This window comes from Tympanuchus pallidicinctus, unplaced genomic scaffold (assembly GCF_026119805.1).
Source record: "Tympanuchus pallidicinctus isolate F22 unplaced genomic scaffold, pur_lepc_1.0 scaffold7, whole genome shotgun sequence".
In the NCBI taxonomy this organism is placed as follows: Eukaryota; Metazoa; Chordata; class Aves; order Galliformes; family Phasianidae; genus Tympanuchus; species Tympanuchus pallidicinctus.
Window position 1 is genome coordinate 15584020 of NW_026294791.1, and position 16002 is coordinate 15600021.

The 16002-nt window shown below is 36.1% G+C and overlaps 1 protein-coding gene across 2 annotated transcripts in view; it reads left to right on the forward strand.

The window, feature by feature from the left end:
- Nucleotides 1-16002, forward strand: part of RPAP2 (RNA polymerase II associated protein 2) — a 34638-nt gene that overhangs the window by 613 nt on the left and 18023 nt on the right. For both annotated transcript variants that reach the window (XM_052666543.1, XM_052666542.1), the window contains exons 2-10: nt 80-125; nt 917-1031; nt 1686-1784; nt 2540-2605; nt 3083-3171; nt 5306-5341; nt 6153-7095; nt 8535-8629; nt 10155-10235. In XM_052666543.1, coding sequence (XP_052522503.1) covers nt 80-125; nt 917-1031; nt 1686-1784; nt 2540-2605; nt 3083-3171; nt 5306-5341; nt 6153-7095; nt 8535-8629; nt 10155-10235 — 1570 coding nt within the window. The remainder of the gene's footprint in view (nt 1-79; nt 126-916; nt 1032-1685; nt 1785-2539; nt 2606-3082; nt 3172-5305; nt 5342-6152; nt 7096-8534; nt 8630-10154; nt 10236-16002) is intronic.

Here is a 16002-nt window from a genome sequence, read left to right on the forward strand (position 1 = left end):
TATTTTTTAAAAGTACCAATGTTTTCCATTGCTACAGGAAGAAAAGTCACTTATATGGGTCCATGTTTTTGATTTCTAGGAAATAAACGGTCAGCTGCTCCAAAAAATGAAGATGCTGCTCAGAGGTACCATTTCTAGCAAGCAACGTATGGTGGTCTTTGTAACTCTTCCTCCCGTGTTTTTGGCTTTCTTAGAGATAACTGACTTCCAGAGACCACCAGCATCCACCTCCTGCAGGTTTTTGGCGTGATGCTGCGCGTCTTTTAACTGAACATCAGTTTAGCATTGCTGATAATAGGCACAGCCATCCTGTTTGGCCAGAGCTGCACATAACATCTTAACAGGGCTGAAAGCTGCGTCCCCTTTAACCAGCACAGAATGCAATAGTACAGCTGCCTCTGCCACCTGCTCCCCACAGAGATGTCAGACAGCCGCCCATTGGGGAAAGCTGCCCAAAGGAATTCAGACTCACAGTGGTGACACAGGTGGCAGGAGAACTTCTTTCCTGCAGGAGGCAGAGCTACAAGAATTGTCTCCATTCTATCACTTAGCTGCTGTAGTTTAATCACCCTGTATTGCAGAATCAGAATAACATTTAGCAAAGGCTAAAATCTATGTATATTAAGAGAATATGTTAAAATATGCCTCACTGCAGATACATGGAAGATACAAGAAAATACACGACCAATGGGTGTGTGCAAAACTGAAATAATTCTGTTGTGGTTTGGCAACTTTTCCAGACTGGGGAGAAAATAAAGCAAAATTACAAAATTTATAGTCCACTTGTTGCTTTGTTTGGCCAACTTCATGAGATACAGAAAATGCAAGCTACTGTATTTTAGAAAAGAAGACAAATATTCACTTTGGGAATTGCTTATAGGAGCTGCTGTTTCATTTAACATCTCTTATGTTACAGGAAAGCAGCGCTGGAGGCTTCTACTAGAAAAAAGATTGAACTTGAGAAAAAGGCACTGCATATTGTTGAGCAACTCCTAGAAGAGAACATTACTGAAGAGTTCCTTCTGAATTCTGTAGGTGTTGTAAGTTTTGGTATTATTTTGTATCTTAATCTCCAACTGTTTTTTAAAGTTCTTAGAACAGTTTGCTGGAGTTCAGAGCGGACAAGTCCATTCTCTCTTGTCAGCTCTGTTGATGGTTACCTTATTTTCAAGGGTTCTGCAATAAAAAAAATATGCTCCAGTTTTGTAGGATGAGATAAAACTATGAATCTCTGTCTGTAAGCATACTTTGTTTATGCCTCTGGGAAGTACAAAAAGTTAGGTCTGTGTCATGCCCTCTATGAATTTAGACAATGGTACTCTTTTCCACACGATTCATCTGGCAGCAGTTTTACTGGGAAGATATGAGGATTATTCCTGTTAAGGTTGTAAATATGATGGCAGGTAGGTGTATGTAACATGTAAAGAGAGGAAAATTGAGAGAATAGCTGCACTAGAGGTATATGATGAAGTGCTTGTATATGCAAAAATAAGTATGTGTGTGTTTTTTTAAAACTTTTTACTATTTTTTACTGGGTGGGTTCTCAGTGCTGTTTATTAACCTATTTATTATTTTATAACCCGCTGTTATAAAATGGAAAGTTTGTATTTGCTTATTCTCATTTGAGTATGAAAAATGACAGATCTTTCAGTATCTGTTTTTGAACTATTTTCTTCTTATTGCAGGGAAAATGTATTACTCCATCTCACTATAAAGACATTGTTGATGAACGGTCTATCATCAAACTATGTGGTTACCCTGTATGTCGAAATAAACTGGAAAATGTAAGATGCTTTTTTATGAGTAGTGTCATCGTAAGAATCTATTAGCATTTTTTATTCTCTTGCTTATTTTTTTCATTTTAAACTTGGAATGTTAATCATAGATTTGGTCAGGTATCATTTCAGTACAATGCTTCTGAAGTAAAAAGTTAAATCTGACTGGTTGACAACCATTGCTGTATAAGAGAATCAATTATAATCTATTTTGATAGTAATAAAGGTGAATAAGGTATGGTTTCATAGCCATCCTTCATGCACGCAGAAGCACTCTAATCTTGTCCTTCTGCACCTCGGTAAGATGGGCTGAAATGAAAAAAGGTAAAACACGTGGGCATTACTTTGTGACTGCAAATCCCCTCCAAAAACGGATGTTACTTGTGTCAAAATCAGTCACACTTAAATGCAATATATCAGAGCTGAGTTCAGGTACATAACCTATGGTGTAATACCAGTCGCGATACAAGAAGTTATCTGGGAAAAAAAATCATGAAAGAAAAAATATGTACAGTTTTGCAATTGATTCACTCCCAGCAGAGGCTTTTTTGTACACCTGAAGATGCCTACTAAGCTGTAAATAATGAGAAATTGCAGTTCTTATGTCTAAGGAGATAAAATACCAAGAGAGTTGAGCGAAAAGGTTGGTGTAGTATGTAATTCAACTAACTGAGAGCATTCCGTGTACTGAAAATGTGAATTAGGAGGAAAGTTTTATGTAACAATGTGACAATCTTGCTGATGAAAGCAACATATCATTTTAGGTGCCAAAACAGAAGTACAGGATTTCAACAAAAACTAACAGAGTTTATGACATTACTGAAAGAAAGGTATGGTAACAAGCTGTTTTTTAAGTGTATTTAATACTGTCTCCACATTACAAATACATTTTGTAACAGCACTCATATAGTGGGTTGAATCAGAACCAATGCATTTGGATCTCATGAAAATCATTTTCATAAACTATTTGACTATGAAGTTCCTAAGTAGTGCATTTCCATCTCCAAGCTACCAAGCTTGAGTCTGAGAAGTGCTAGGATGTTCTGTCGTCTTATCTGACACAACTGTGCAAAATAATTTTTTTTTCTTAGGATGCTGCAAAATTCTAGGAGCCATATTGAAAAATGTGACAAAAAAAACCAGGATTTACATTGTTAAACACCTACATATTATTGCACATCTTTTAAACTATATGGACATTTTACAGGGTTCAGGATTGCTCTTGAGAGTTTTGGTGTTTTTTTTTTTTAAAGTTGTCATTATTACTAATGATGTTTTCAGTCACGTTTTCCATACTGTATTTCCAGTGCTTTTGCAGCAACTTTTGCTATAAAGCATCTAAATATTTTGAAGCTCAAATTTCGAAGAGTCCAGTATGGATGCGAGAAGAAGAAATGTAAGTGTGACCTTATATAGTTGTAGCTCATCTCAAGGATACTGTTTTTTGTCCAAGCTGCAATGCTAATTAATTAGTTGCAATACATCCAAGTGGTTAGACTGGAGCAGACACAAGTGATGTTAACGTGTCAACTTAGCATGGTGCTCATGTTAAGTGCTGTTGCCATATGGATTACTGTAATTGACATGGCCCAGTTCTAGTAATGACCACTCAGACTTGATTGTGTTAGTTTAGAGGGCAGACTAGTTATAAATAATAAACTCCTATTAATTTTAAAATGTATTTGGATTTTTACAAGCCATGTAAGGTAAAGGAATAATTTGTTTTACTCTGTGACAAGAGATTTTCTCATTTTAACAGAGCACTTGCATTGGGCTTAAGGTTAGACTGAAAGTCTGTGGAATGAAGAACTTCCTTATCCTTCATAAAACTGTCATTTCAGATTGCTTATTTTCTGTTATTAATGCAGCATACATTTTGGAAGTGTTACGTAGTCTGTGCTTTAATATATTAAAAGCTAAGAAACATAGGTGTGCAAGCAATGAATCAAGCCACTGGGTGTCACTGCTCAGCAGTAAATACTCACCCAGAGAAGGTTCAGCTCATTTATTCAATTTTCATTGTCTAAGCAAGTACCCTGGCTTTCAACAGAGAAAACAATCTGAAATTATGTGTGAGTTCAGTTTCACAGTGGGAGGAGTTGTATGAAATATGGGCCAGTGAGAGAAGAGGCTGAGAACAGCCTGACCTGAAGAATTAGGTAAAACTGTAAAATAGTTAAGTAAGCTTACCAGTGTTTTCATGGTTTTGCTCTCTGTAAAGAAACTGTTTTTAATATCTCTTTGTTAACATAAAGAGCAGAGTTCTGATGTTTGACATAATTATTTATGCTGAGGTGGGTATGTTTTCCAAAACAAACCAAGCAAACACAAACAACAAGCAGTGCACGGCTAGTAATATCTGTTTGCATAAGACAACTAAAAACTTCTATTTAAAACTTAAACTAGCACCACATAATTACTCTTAAATCACTATCTTATCACCTTCACTTTTCAGACTCAGTTCATTTATATGGAAAGTGCAGCTGTCATCCTTTTAAATCTGTTGTATGGATGTGTTGTTTTTTTTTATATATACTGTCTGAGTTTCAGGTGTTATTTCATTGACTTACATTCAAGGCATGCTTAAAAGGTTCCTTGTCATTCATAAGGCAGGTGTGGATTTCAATATTCAGTGCTGAATAAATTAGCATTGTGATGCTACCTTATAACTGAAATGAAGCAGAACAGCAGCTAGAAACCTGGCAAGAAATCCTTCAGAATCTGTTCAGTAACAGTTCTTAGTGTTTCCAGAAACCTTGGGACTCCATTATCTTAGATCACTATAACTTAATAGCCTATTTTTTTAAAAACAATTTCAAAGGAAGATATTGTGAATATTCCTATTTCCTGTATCAATTTGGAGCATTTTTCCTGCAAACTACTCAGGATTGTTTTTCCTATAGGGACCTTGTGACTTATAAGGATCTGATCACGTTTAGTTTGATGAAGAGAAAACCAAGGGATGATCTGAAAACAGTCTACAACTTTTTGAAGAAAAAAAAAAAAGTCACATAGGTTACAGACCTAAACTTGGTCTTGGTTATTATCAGAAAACTTAATAAGGAGTGTCGGCCATAAATATCAGTTGTTTACATTAACATTGGGGAAAAAGATGCTCTAAGAGAGTGGTGGAACAAATCGGCCTACACAGAAAGGTTCCAAAATCTCAATCCTCAAGATTTTCAAGATTGAAATTTACATAAGGTGTGACTGACCTAATCTGCTGCTGGTGACAAGCTCACTGTCTCAGGACATCAGATTAAACCTCCAGAGGTCCTTTCTGACTTAACGTTTTCATGATTTGATTAGTTGTTGTTAAATGTATCATGCTACTGGCCCACACAAATTTGGCTAGTGAATGCGTATGTATGAGCCCGTTCCAGCTAATCCTGCTGTGAACAAAGGATGTTGGACTAAGAGATCATTAGAGGTTCTTTCCATCCTCAACTATGTGTTTTCGGCGTATGTGTATTTCAAGAGCACTGATTTAGCAGAATAATTAGTCTTCATTCCTTGTATTCTTTTTGCAGACCATCAGACATAGAGCTGCTGAAGAGGGGACAGAGGTACATTGAACAGTAATTTGTTACGTGCATTTATAGTTAGAAATATAAACATTATATTAGGTAAAAGGCAAATCTTTGAAGAGACCTTGTTAGACAAAGGATTATTTGTCTTATTTCTTTTCCTTTGTGATTCTAAACTAGCATGTTTGACCTGTATGATTTAGTGTACAGCTGCTCTTGGCCTTCGTGTCATAATTGAGCCTGCTGAAATCTGAAACAAATAACACTGTTTGTAGTTTAAACATTTTATACCATCTATTCTTTATAAAGAAAGTGGTACCAATTATAGGTGACGAAAACTTCTGTACTTCCTATTCTGAAACATCAGTATCAGCTCAATTGAAGTCATGTTACTCTGTCATCTCTCTGTACTTGCTGTGTATTGTGACTTTGTTTTCTTTTGGAACATCCAGCCATTAGATGGCAAACATATATGCCAAAAACAAGCTCTAGTGGCCTACTGTTTTCAGGTACTACATTCATATGTATACTGAGATACTGATCTTCATTTTAAAAATGGAAGTACTTTAAAATTCTTCATATTAAATTGGAACTTTAGTTTGTTGTCTTTAATAACAACTTGTTTGCTGTTCTAACTGCCAATAAGCATTTGGGAACTAATTTCTCTAAACAGCATTTAAACTATCTTAATTGCAAAACATTAGAACAAGTTTAAATATAATTTCTAGGGCAAAAATTACACATCTACTGTAAGCAAACAAGGTTCCATTTTTCCTAATTATATATAATAATTTTTCAGTCTCATGTAACATGCATTTCTTATTTTGATGACTTGTGTTTTCTGTTACAGTGGTCAATCTGGAGAAGAGGTGAAACTATGTGATGAAGTAATCAAATCTTCTGACATTGAAAATCCTAGGGTATCTTCAAATCCATGTGAATCTGCTTCTTATGGCACAGCCAGTGATAGCAGTAGTGATACCGAACAGGAATTTGTTTCTTCTGTTCTACCAGGAAGTCAGTCAAGTTCAGTCAATCTTGCACAGCAACTGCACAGAAACAGCATCCTCAAAAAGAAGCACGTTCAGAAAGTTTATTCCAGCTCTAAATCTGAAGGCTCAGATGTGGTAGAAATCACTGAACGACTCTCTAACTGTAAATTAAATGCTCAGGAAGAAATGCATGCTTGCACTGTTCAAGAGAAAATAACTGCAATGCCCTCAAAAAATACTACTCTAGGAAAATCAAATGCTTCTGAGAACTGTGAAGATACCTGTAGCAATTCACAGATAGTCTTCCTAGGTGTGAGTAAAAAAGGAGCAGAATACCTTAAAACACTAGCTAACTCAAAACAACATGAGAAAATTGAACTGAGGGATTCAGTTTCTTCCTCAGCTGCCAAATGCAGTTTATTAGAACTGCTTAAGCAAACACTTACAGAATGGAGAACTGAGGAAACCTTAAGATTTTTGTATGGTCCAAACTACACTTTATGGTCATCAGAATGCCTATCGTCTGCCAACCAAGAAGATGAAGAACTCGATGAGGATGACTTAGATACACCTGAAGATCTTGACAGCGCTGCTGTAGGGAAGTTTGAAAACAGTCTGAACTATTCCTTACCTTTTATGGGCTCAGGTGAAACAGTTAAGCCTGTGCCTAGTTATGAAGAGTTAAAAGAAGAAACAGAGTTCCTACAACTCCGAGTAAGAGAGTTCTATAAAGGAAAGTACATCTTGGCTGAAGAGGAGTTAGCACATACACAAGCAGATGAACATTCAAGTACAGACAAAGTAAGTGCCTGATGGAACAGTGTCTGGGCTGTTGAAATCCTGCTTCTGCACAGACATTATGAGCTCTTTGTTGCTGCCTTTGTAAGCAGATATGGTCATGGTATCATCAAGCTATTAATGTAAAATACTAAGAAGGTTGGATAGATTCAAAACAATCCCTTAAGATTGAAGAAAATTATTTTAAGTTGATAAGAATGAATTTGACTGTTTGGGAAGCATTCAGTTCTGGTAGGTTCCTTGCAGTTTTTGAAACATGAAAGATGACTTGGTTGCTTGAGCACGATCTGAACATGGGCTGAAACAAGAGGGAAGTACTGGCAACGGGAACAGGAAAGAAGTTAAGATCTATATAGGCCCTATGTAGCTTTTGTAGCAAATGAGAATAGGTAGAACTATTTCTACTGTAATCTTAGTAGAAAAATGAAGTACAACACTGTCACCACTTCCCAGGCCCATCCTTTTCATCATCTCTACAACTCTGCAACTGTAGCATTGCATAATTGCAATGAGAAGCAGCTGTTAAAGAGCCTTGTGTGAGAATAGCTTACTGGCAAGAAAAACTGGTGATTTCTGTGAGCTGGAGAGATAGGACTTCTATAACAAAGGCTTTCTGTAAAACCGCTGCCTTGCAGGGTAAATAAGGTTTACTTAGAAACAAACCCATTAGACAGAGTAGATCTTGGGTGAAAGAGGAACTGGATTTCTTTTCTTCCACCTTTTATTCATTATATAAAATCTATATTAACTTCTTTTTTTGCCTTTAATTCAGAGTACTTGAGATTGGATTTATTTCTTTTGAGTAAGATTAGATCTCTGGCATTACTTATAGTTAAAATTCTCCAAGCTGGTGTCTGCTGATTTATTTGGATATGTTGCTGCAACACAGACAATTTGGGGGAAAAAAGTCTGGAGGATTTGGAGAACTGAAAATACAGAGTGGTCTGAATTTTTATCAGGGTAGGCAGACCATCTGACAGCAACCAGGTCTTCTTGTCATTATAGTAAAACAGTACATTAACTATCCTAGGTAGGCTGTACAGTTTGTACAAGCATGTGAAATTGCTTTTGCTTTTAAAGGTCAAGTATATTATGAGCATAAGAGGGTGTAACTTTTGTAATATTGCTTCTTCTAAAATAAAGAAGTTACATTGCTTTTTGTAAAAAAGTTTAGACAGTTTGTGAATAAATTTGCCATTAGTTGAATTAAAGTATCTAGCATATGGCTTTGCAAGGAAAGGGGAAAAGCAGGTTAGCTGCAAACTCTATGTTGGGTGAAATTAACCAGAGTTCTGTCCATTAAGACACTACTGGCTGTTTTTTCTGTTCAGAGATGAGAGCTTCCTATGTTTAAACATGAGTTGATAAGCTGTGACTATTCTGGTGCATTGACTGCAATTAAATATTAGATTGTAATTAAAGGTTTTAATATTATAATACAGAATGATCAACAGGAAGACCTCATGTTCCCACTTGTTGATTCAAATGCACAAATGCAAATTAGGAAGCGAATTGTCCTCGAGAAACTGAGAAGAGCGTAAGTATTCCTTACTTCAGTAATCATCAAGCTGACATCGGTGATCTTTCATCATCATTTTAAGTAATGAACACACTGTGCAAGGACATTCTTCACCTTTTTCTGGGTGGCATTATTCAAAACCAGTATTGCCCTAAATAAATTATTTTTGACTTTTTGACACCATCATGCTATGATGGAGCAGCAGATAACAGTTTGCACAACCTGCTGAGATAAGTGTCAGAATCTTGCTACTAAGATAGTCTCTAAGATAAACTTGTCCATTCTTGCATGCACCAGAGCTTGTAGATGATAAGTTGTAGCATTCAAAGCTGGCAGGACAGCATGTTCCTGCTGGTCAGTAGTTGTTAGAACTCAGCTGTGCCCCTACTGAAAATATCTATATTTTCTTGCTCTAAATGTTGCTATAACACGTGGAGCTTAAAATGAAAATGTGCTTCCAAAAATCTGCAGAAAGCACTTCATTTATCATCCTCCTTTCCCTCAGATTCCTGGAAACATCTGAAGCGTCTAAATTAAGTTCTTTAAAAGCAGGTTCAGAGGGATGTAAAATAGCAACTGAAAATCAGCAATAAATACATATATGTTAATATTAACAATATATAGCTGTGTGCACTTCATGTACATACTACTTGTAATTTCAACTGTAGTTTTAATTGATTTTTTGGTTCAGATGAGATTGGTGGGAATACACAGTTCTAGTAAAAGGTACAGTGATATAAATACAACTAGAAATATTGACTATTCCAACAGTATCAGCACAGTGCCCACACATATAAGTAAGTGTAAATAATTGGATATTCAAATGCAAGAAGTTGTTAACAAGCAAAGAGGCAGACATTTTAGCTGAAATCTACATCTAATATGTGAAAAGCAATAGATGTTATTGCTAGCATTTGGGGATACCAAGAACTTGTTCAGCAGTTTGTACAGTTTGCAGCATTCTCAAGTTTTATACATTCAAGCAGGAAAGCAATCTGTTACTGAAATTTTCTGATTGCCCTGCTAACATCTTTGTTCCAATAATCAGACTTCCAATGGAGTGTTATTTCTGTTGCATCCTTTTTTATCATATGTAAGTCTAAGATTAGCAGATATATTCTTTGTGTGAATGACAGTTAGGCATGCAATTTTCTTTTTGCAATTGTTATTTTTTAACCAATATAAACTTTTAAAGCATTTATGAAGACTGAAATTCCAATACTTATAATGAAAAACATTTGTTTTTACCATAAAAATGTCTGAACTGACATGGAATTTAATAGAAAATGTGTGTAAAATGATATCCAATTTCTACTTCACATTTACAATAAATTAGAGCTTCTTATTTTTATAATCAAAATGTTGTGAAAGTAAAGATATTGCCCAAAAAGCACCGAGAGGAATCAGAAATGTAAACTATCTGCCAAATCTATTGCACAAACACTTTCTTCCCTTTTCATTACCTTTAACGAGCTCTGATGGAAGCCTTATTTCAGGAGAAATTAAGACACAGAAACATTAACCAGTGTCTCTTGCTTTCTAGATTACCTGCAGTTTTGGGCCCTCTTCAGATTATGCTGGGGGATGTTTACACAGAGCTAAAAAATCTTGTCAAAACTTTCCGGTAAGTATTAGTCTTTATTTAGCAATTCTTGATTGATTAAACATCCTATGATTTGTATTTGTGATTTGGGCACAGAGAGGCTGTGTGTTCATGTAGGAAATGTCATATTCCCTGTGGACTAACAAGTCAACCCCTTCCTTGCTCTTGACAGTGGCTAGGTCACCAGGAGTAGATTCTTAAAAACTAGGCCAGTGGTCTCTGGAGGATGATGGTGAGTCTTTTAAAGGATCTGCTACCTCATCACCTCCTATTAAGTGTGAGTTTCTGACATCTGTCACTTTCTTTTGCTCTGGCTCCCTGTAGCTGGGCTAACAGGATTTAATATAATTAATAATTATTATCACTAATATTCAAAATGGAAAGAAGGTCCAGCTTGACCTTTCTTGCTTCTAATTTCAAGGGGAAGTAGGTCTAGGGTATGTTTCTTTACCACAGATAGTCACAGAAGCACTGAGGAGGATACTTAAAGACACTGGGACTAAAGGAAGAGGGATATTAGAATGGTAGCAACTTCTCAAGATGTTTGTTCTTTTTGGGGGAGCCACCACTCATGTCTTGGACCTCGATTACACTGTGCATCTTGACATGTTGTTAGGAAAGGAGCAACAAGAGCTGCTAACTGTGTAGGCTGTTACTCTTGAAACAATTTCCTCTCCACCACCTCCCATCATGCATAATGTTTACACGTAGATTTACCAAAGCTCATTCTTGTGGCATTTGACACAAGAAATTTAGTCTTTGGTGAATAGAAACCCAACTCTTCCTGTTTCCTTATGATTTGTCTGATAGCCAGAGAAATGCCACTGAAACCCACTGAAACGTGGATCTCAATATATGCCAGATTTTTTTTTTTTTTAAACTATGCAAGATACATTTTCTTTTTATTTCTGCTGATTCTGGGCATGATGTTTTTTGAATATAAGAATTTTTGTGTTTGGACCTCATTCTGCAACTGTAGTCATTTAACTGTTATTAAGATTTTAACAACATTGCAACCATGGAAGATATTTTTTGTTGTACTGAAATAGCATCTATATGATGTGTATACGTCTGCTCTTCTAATTAAATCTTTGTGTCTTAAAAATGCATTTCCGTTGCATTTCCGGTATAAATGCTTAGTGGTCACTTTAGCTGAAAAACCTCAAAAGCAGAACTTATATTTTAAATTATTTTTGCTATTCAAAGATAACATGGCTTGAATATCAGGTTTCAAAAGCAGTTTGCTGCAAAGGAGCTTTGCTGTAGGAGGGCAAAGTAGCCTTTTAAAAACATAAAAGCAAAGATAAATTGCTTGGAAATACAGCATTTTGGGAAGAGTGGTTGATAGCAATTGTGAATGCTACACAAGAATTTATTACTGTTTTATATGCATCTCGCAACAGCTAGACTTGTTAGTGTTGCTGAAAGTAAAGTAAGATGAACATACTGGAAATAGAGAAGTAATAAAAACATTTGCACCCTTTCTCCTTGTATTTCTGGTATAAAACTGTCTGATACAGAAAAAATCTAGCTCTCTGGCAGAAGGCACAGGTTTGAATCTCTAGTGCCATACTTAAATTTAATCAATACGAGTTCTCTGACTCATAAGTTGATTGCTATTGCAGATGCCCTAGGATAAATTATACCGTGTTTATGTTTGTAGGGTTTAGAAATTTGTTACTTCCTTTGTTAATATGGTTAAAATGCTTGATGACTACAGAGGCAGCACTGCTACTGAACTTCCTTACTTTTCTTACTAGAAATATTTCAGGCTGCAGAACTTGCTGAAGAAGGAAGTAAAATACATCGCAGTAGTAAAGCTTAGCTGAAGAAGGGTAAAAGAGCATGTTGTGAACTAAGCAACAACAATTTTCAGCTCCATTGGTTTTTAAAGGAACACTTGCAGTTCAGCCTCCTTTGGGCAACATATTATTCAATCACCACTGCTGGGAAACGCACAGAGGCATCTCAAGAGACATTTTAGAATGGTTAAAGCTCTTCCCAAACAAAGTCCCACAGCGCCTGTAAGCTTTTGTTACGAAAACTGAGATGTCAAATATTCTCCAGAGTGTATAAGGGCATTTTGTTAAAAGATGAAGACAAAATTAGCTATTTATATAGAAACTGAGGCTAAATTATTACATTTGTGAATGTATGATTCTATTTTTTAAAGTTTAGTATCGCACGTTGAAAAGAGGATTTCTGCTGTACCTTAAGGTTACATATATTTCAGCTGATTCTATGGCACTTGTCATTTACAGATTCTCAAAATGAATGGGATATTGCTGTTTCTTAAATGTGTGTTCAAAATTCTGTTATTACAACTTTGTCTTATCTACCTGCTATTATGTTGGACTGTTTTCCTGTATCAGATTGTTTCCTAGAAATCAGAAGATGCTGAGGTGGTGAGCACCTGCAGCACTGAGAGTTTCTTTCCTTTAGTTCAGGAGTATTGATGTTCTGTTCAAGTTCTAGCACAGGGCTCATAGGGAAGTACTTAACTTTGCTTCCACGGCAGGCATTGGTTACAATTCAGGCCAGCATTTGCTAATGGTAGTAAACCACTAGTAAAATCAGTGTCTAAGTAACTGAATGGGAAGATGACTGAAGGAAAAGGACCAACTGTGTGTGCTCTTTGTGTCATTATTGGGTTTAGTTTTCCATTTACTGGTTACCTCAAGCTAGGACTTCTCTGTATTCCCAGAACTTCCATATTAGAGTTCACATTTTTTTGCAGGCTGAGCTCCAGTCGGTTACTGGAAGGTGGTTTGCAATGGAATTTGTCTGTACCTTACTCTTTATTCCTTTTCCTGTCAATTTCTGTCACTGTGATGCATCTACTCATTCTCATCTTCTTTGTGGGAGCTTTTTTGGTCCTTTTGTCTAATGGCTGAGGGAAGAAGTTAGTCCAGTCATAGCACATCCTTCCTGCAAGCTGTGCTGGCATGAACCGCAATACTCACGAGCAACTAAGAAACCCATGCAGCATTCATGGCTTACCTGTCCATTTTTAGGGAATAAGTAAGTAGAGACGCTCACTTTTGAAAAGTTGCACATTCTTTTCTTTCTTTAGGTAGGTGTGAGAAAGTTTAACTAAACTCTTTAATAGAAAATATTTCTCTGCCCAAAATCACATCTTAAAACTTCTGCTGTATTTAAACATTTCCATAATGTGAGACAAATGTGGTGACCTTTTTATCCTGTCTTTCACAAGTTGTTCTGAAGTACTAGTTATGGCCAAAGGCAAGACAAAGAATTAATGAACCATTTTTGCAGAGGATTTGCACTTCCCTGTTTCCTGAAAGCTTTACTCTTTAGAGGCCTTTGTATTGACACACTGCTTGTTCTTGAAAGTGACTGCCCTTCCACTGTTCCATATTACTTAAGGCTTCACACCTGTAGGTTGCTAGCTTTAGTCTGATCAGCCTAAAATGTTTTCTTTTCCAGTTGCACAAGCGCTTTAGGACAGGTGTTGTACTGAAAGGTTGTGGGAGCCTCACTTCATCCAGTCCAGTGACAGCAGTACATCAGCAAATCCATACTGGCATATCCTGCTGGTTATCTGCATCTTATGACTGCCTCCTTCATAAATAGCATATTGATGGCAGTGACTAGTGTTGAGAGCTTGCCAATCAATACTAACATTGAATAAGAGTTAATTGACACAAATAACTGTATCTCTCAGTTTGTGTACAAGAATGACACCTTCCTGTGCTCTAATCAATAATAACTCCTTGTAGAGCAATGAAATAAAGATGCTTTCACTATTTGACAGTGTTTTCCCAGGTGTTTTGGATCTGTCTCTTCCACTGTGTTTTATCATAGCAGATTAACTGGAATGTTACATATGAATTGTCTGTCAAGATGATTCCATCAGACATTTCTTAGTGTTTATCACTGTCATCAGTATTGAGTCAAGACCTTCAGCCTTTGTTTTGTTTCTTTTTCTACAACCAGAAAAATGAAACAGTTTATCAGTTACTAGCTTTGCTGCCAGCTGCTGCCATTGGCTATTTTAATAGTGGTTGGTAAATGTGCATCTTTTTAAAAAAATAATTTGTATTTATCAATACTATCATTCTAGTTTGACATAATTCCTATACACAGTATTATATGTTGACTTTTCTTTCATTGTTTAACAAAAGTAGGGCTGTTGAAATACTACTTTAGTAATTACAGCTTAAAAAAAAATCTTACATTGATAGCAGCCTTGAGAAAGAAAATGGAATAATATTGCTATAATCATTAGTATCCTTTTAAAAAAAAAAAATAAAAAATTAAGTGCATTTCTAAAATAAGGGAAGCAATCCTATAAAATGTCTTATTTACAACTGTATTTTTTATAGTAATTTTGAAAAGAATTGTGTAATTTTCCCAAACTGAGAAAAGAGAAGTTGAGTTTTAACAAGGGCAAGTACTAACACTTTTCCAGTGTTCTTGGGTATTTTTGTTATCTAATTTCCTAAAGAAATTAAAAGCCTTACTGAGTGAAGAAAACCAGGGAATTCAATTTGTTAAGAGCTATTTCATTTTAAAACTGCCCTTTGAAGGAGGAAAAGTAAGAAGACTATATTGGAAACTTCAATGTTTAACTGATCATCATAGATCATTACACTTTGGGATCCCTTGAGCATGGTTCCGTTCTGAAGCTGGATTTATTGTACTCAATCAGGAAAAACAGTATGCCTACACACAGCTGTGTTTTAGTAATGAATTAGAGGTAGATTAGCTTTTGATTTTTTTGGAGCTTCCATTAATTGTGTTACAAGCATCTGTCATGCTACCCTGATCATGCTCAGTTGGTACTATTTTGATAAAATCAGAGCTGATAAGGTGAAGGGATTCAGTGATAAAGCTTCTGTGACTAGGCTAGCAGTTATAGAAAACTCCCAGGTATTAAATCTTCTTTTGAGATGCTCAAAACAGATTTAAGTCTTTTCTCCGAGAATGAGCCTTGAACATGGTATAGAAGTCTTTTGCTTTACCTCTGCGGTGGTTGATGTCCGCTATCTCCTCTTCTAATGAGGAAGAATCTAAAGCCCCTGATAGAGCAGGTGAAATTTGTACTTTTAGTAAGTGTCTCCTTCTAGACAAAAGGGTTTATTTTCAGACCTGTTAACAACCTTCCGTCTTCTCCAGCGCCAGTAGTGAGTGACAGAATAGCTTCATTCTGTGTCTGATTTATGTAAGACTACAGAGAAGGCAAGCAGAGTGGAAGAAGGAAGCAAACATACTAAGGCGCTCCCCCTTCAGCATGTCTATTACATGGCAGCATCTGTCTAAATAAAATTAGTTCTGCTAGGGTTTTTTTGGGGGTTCCCATAAAGCTACACATTCTTTTTGAGCTGTGGCTTTTCCATAAAATTGCTCATCACAAACAGCACCAGTCATGCTTAAATTCATCCATAAAACAATATGTGAATTGTTAAGTCACATTAACATTTGAGTTTAAGTCAAACTGTATTACTACTGAATTAAATCACAGGGACCAGAGGATATAAGATGTAGCAATCCTGTTGTTGAGCATCTTTGTGGTTCTTCACACTTCATTTTCCTGCTCTGATGCCCATTGCTTAAGTTAGAATTGTAGGTTTCCATTTTACTAACACAAATCATCAGAGGACTTTCTCTAGTATCTTAAAGTCCCATATGTTCACGTATGTATTGCTGCAACGTGATGGGAAATATAGCAATAGCAGCAGAGTAGCACAATCCCAGGCTGCAGCAAATAAACCCAAGTGCAGCATCTGTAGATCGAGAAATAAAGGAATAAAACCTGCTTACCTTT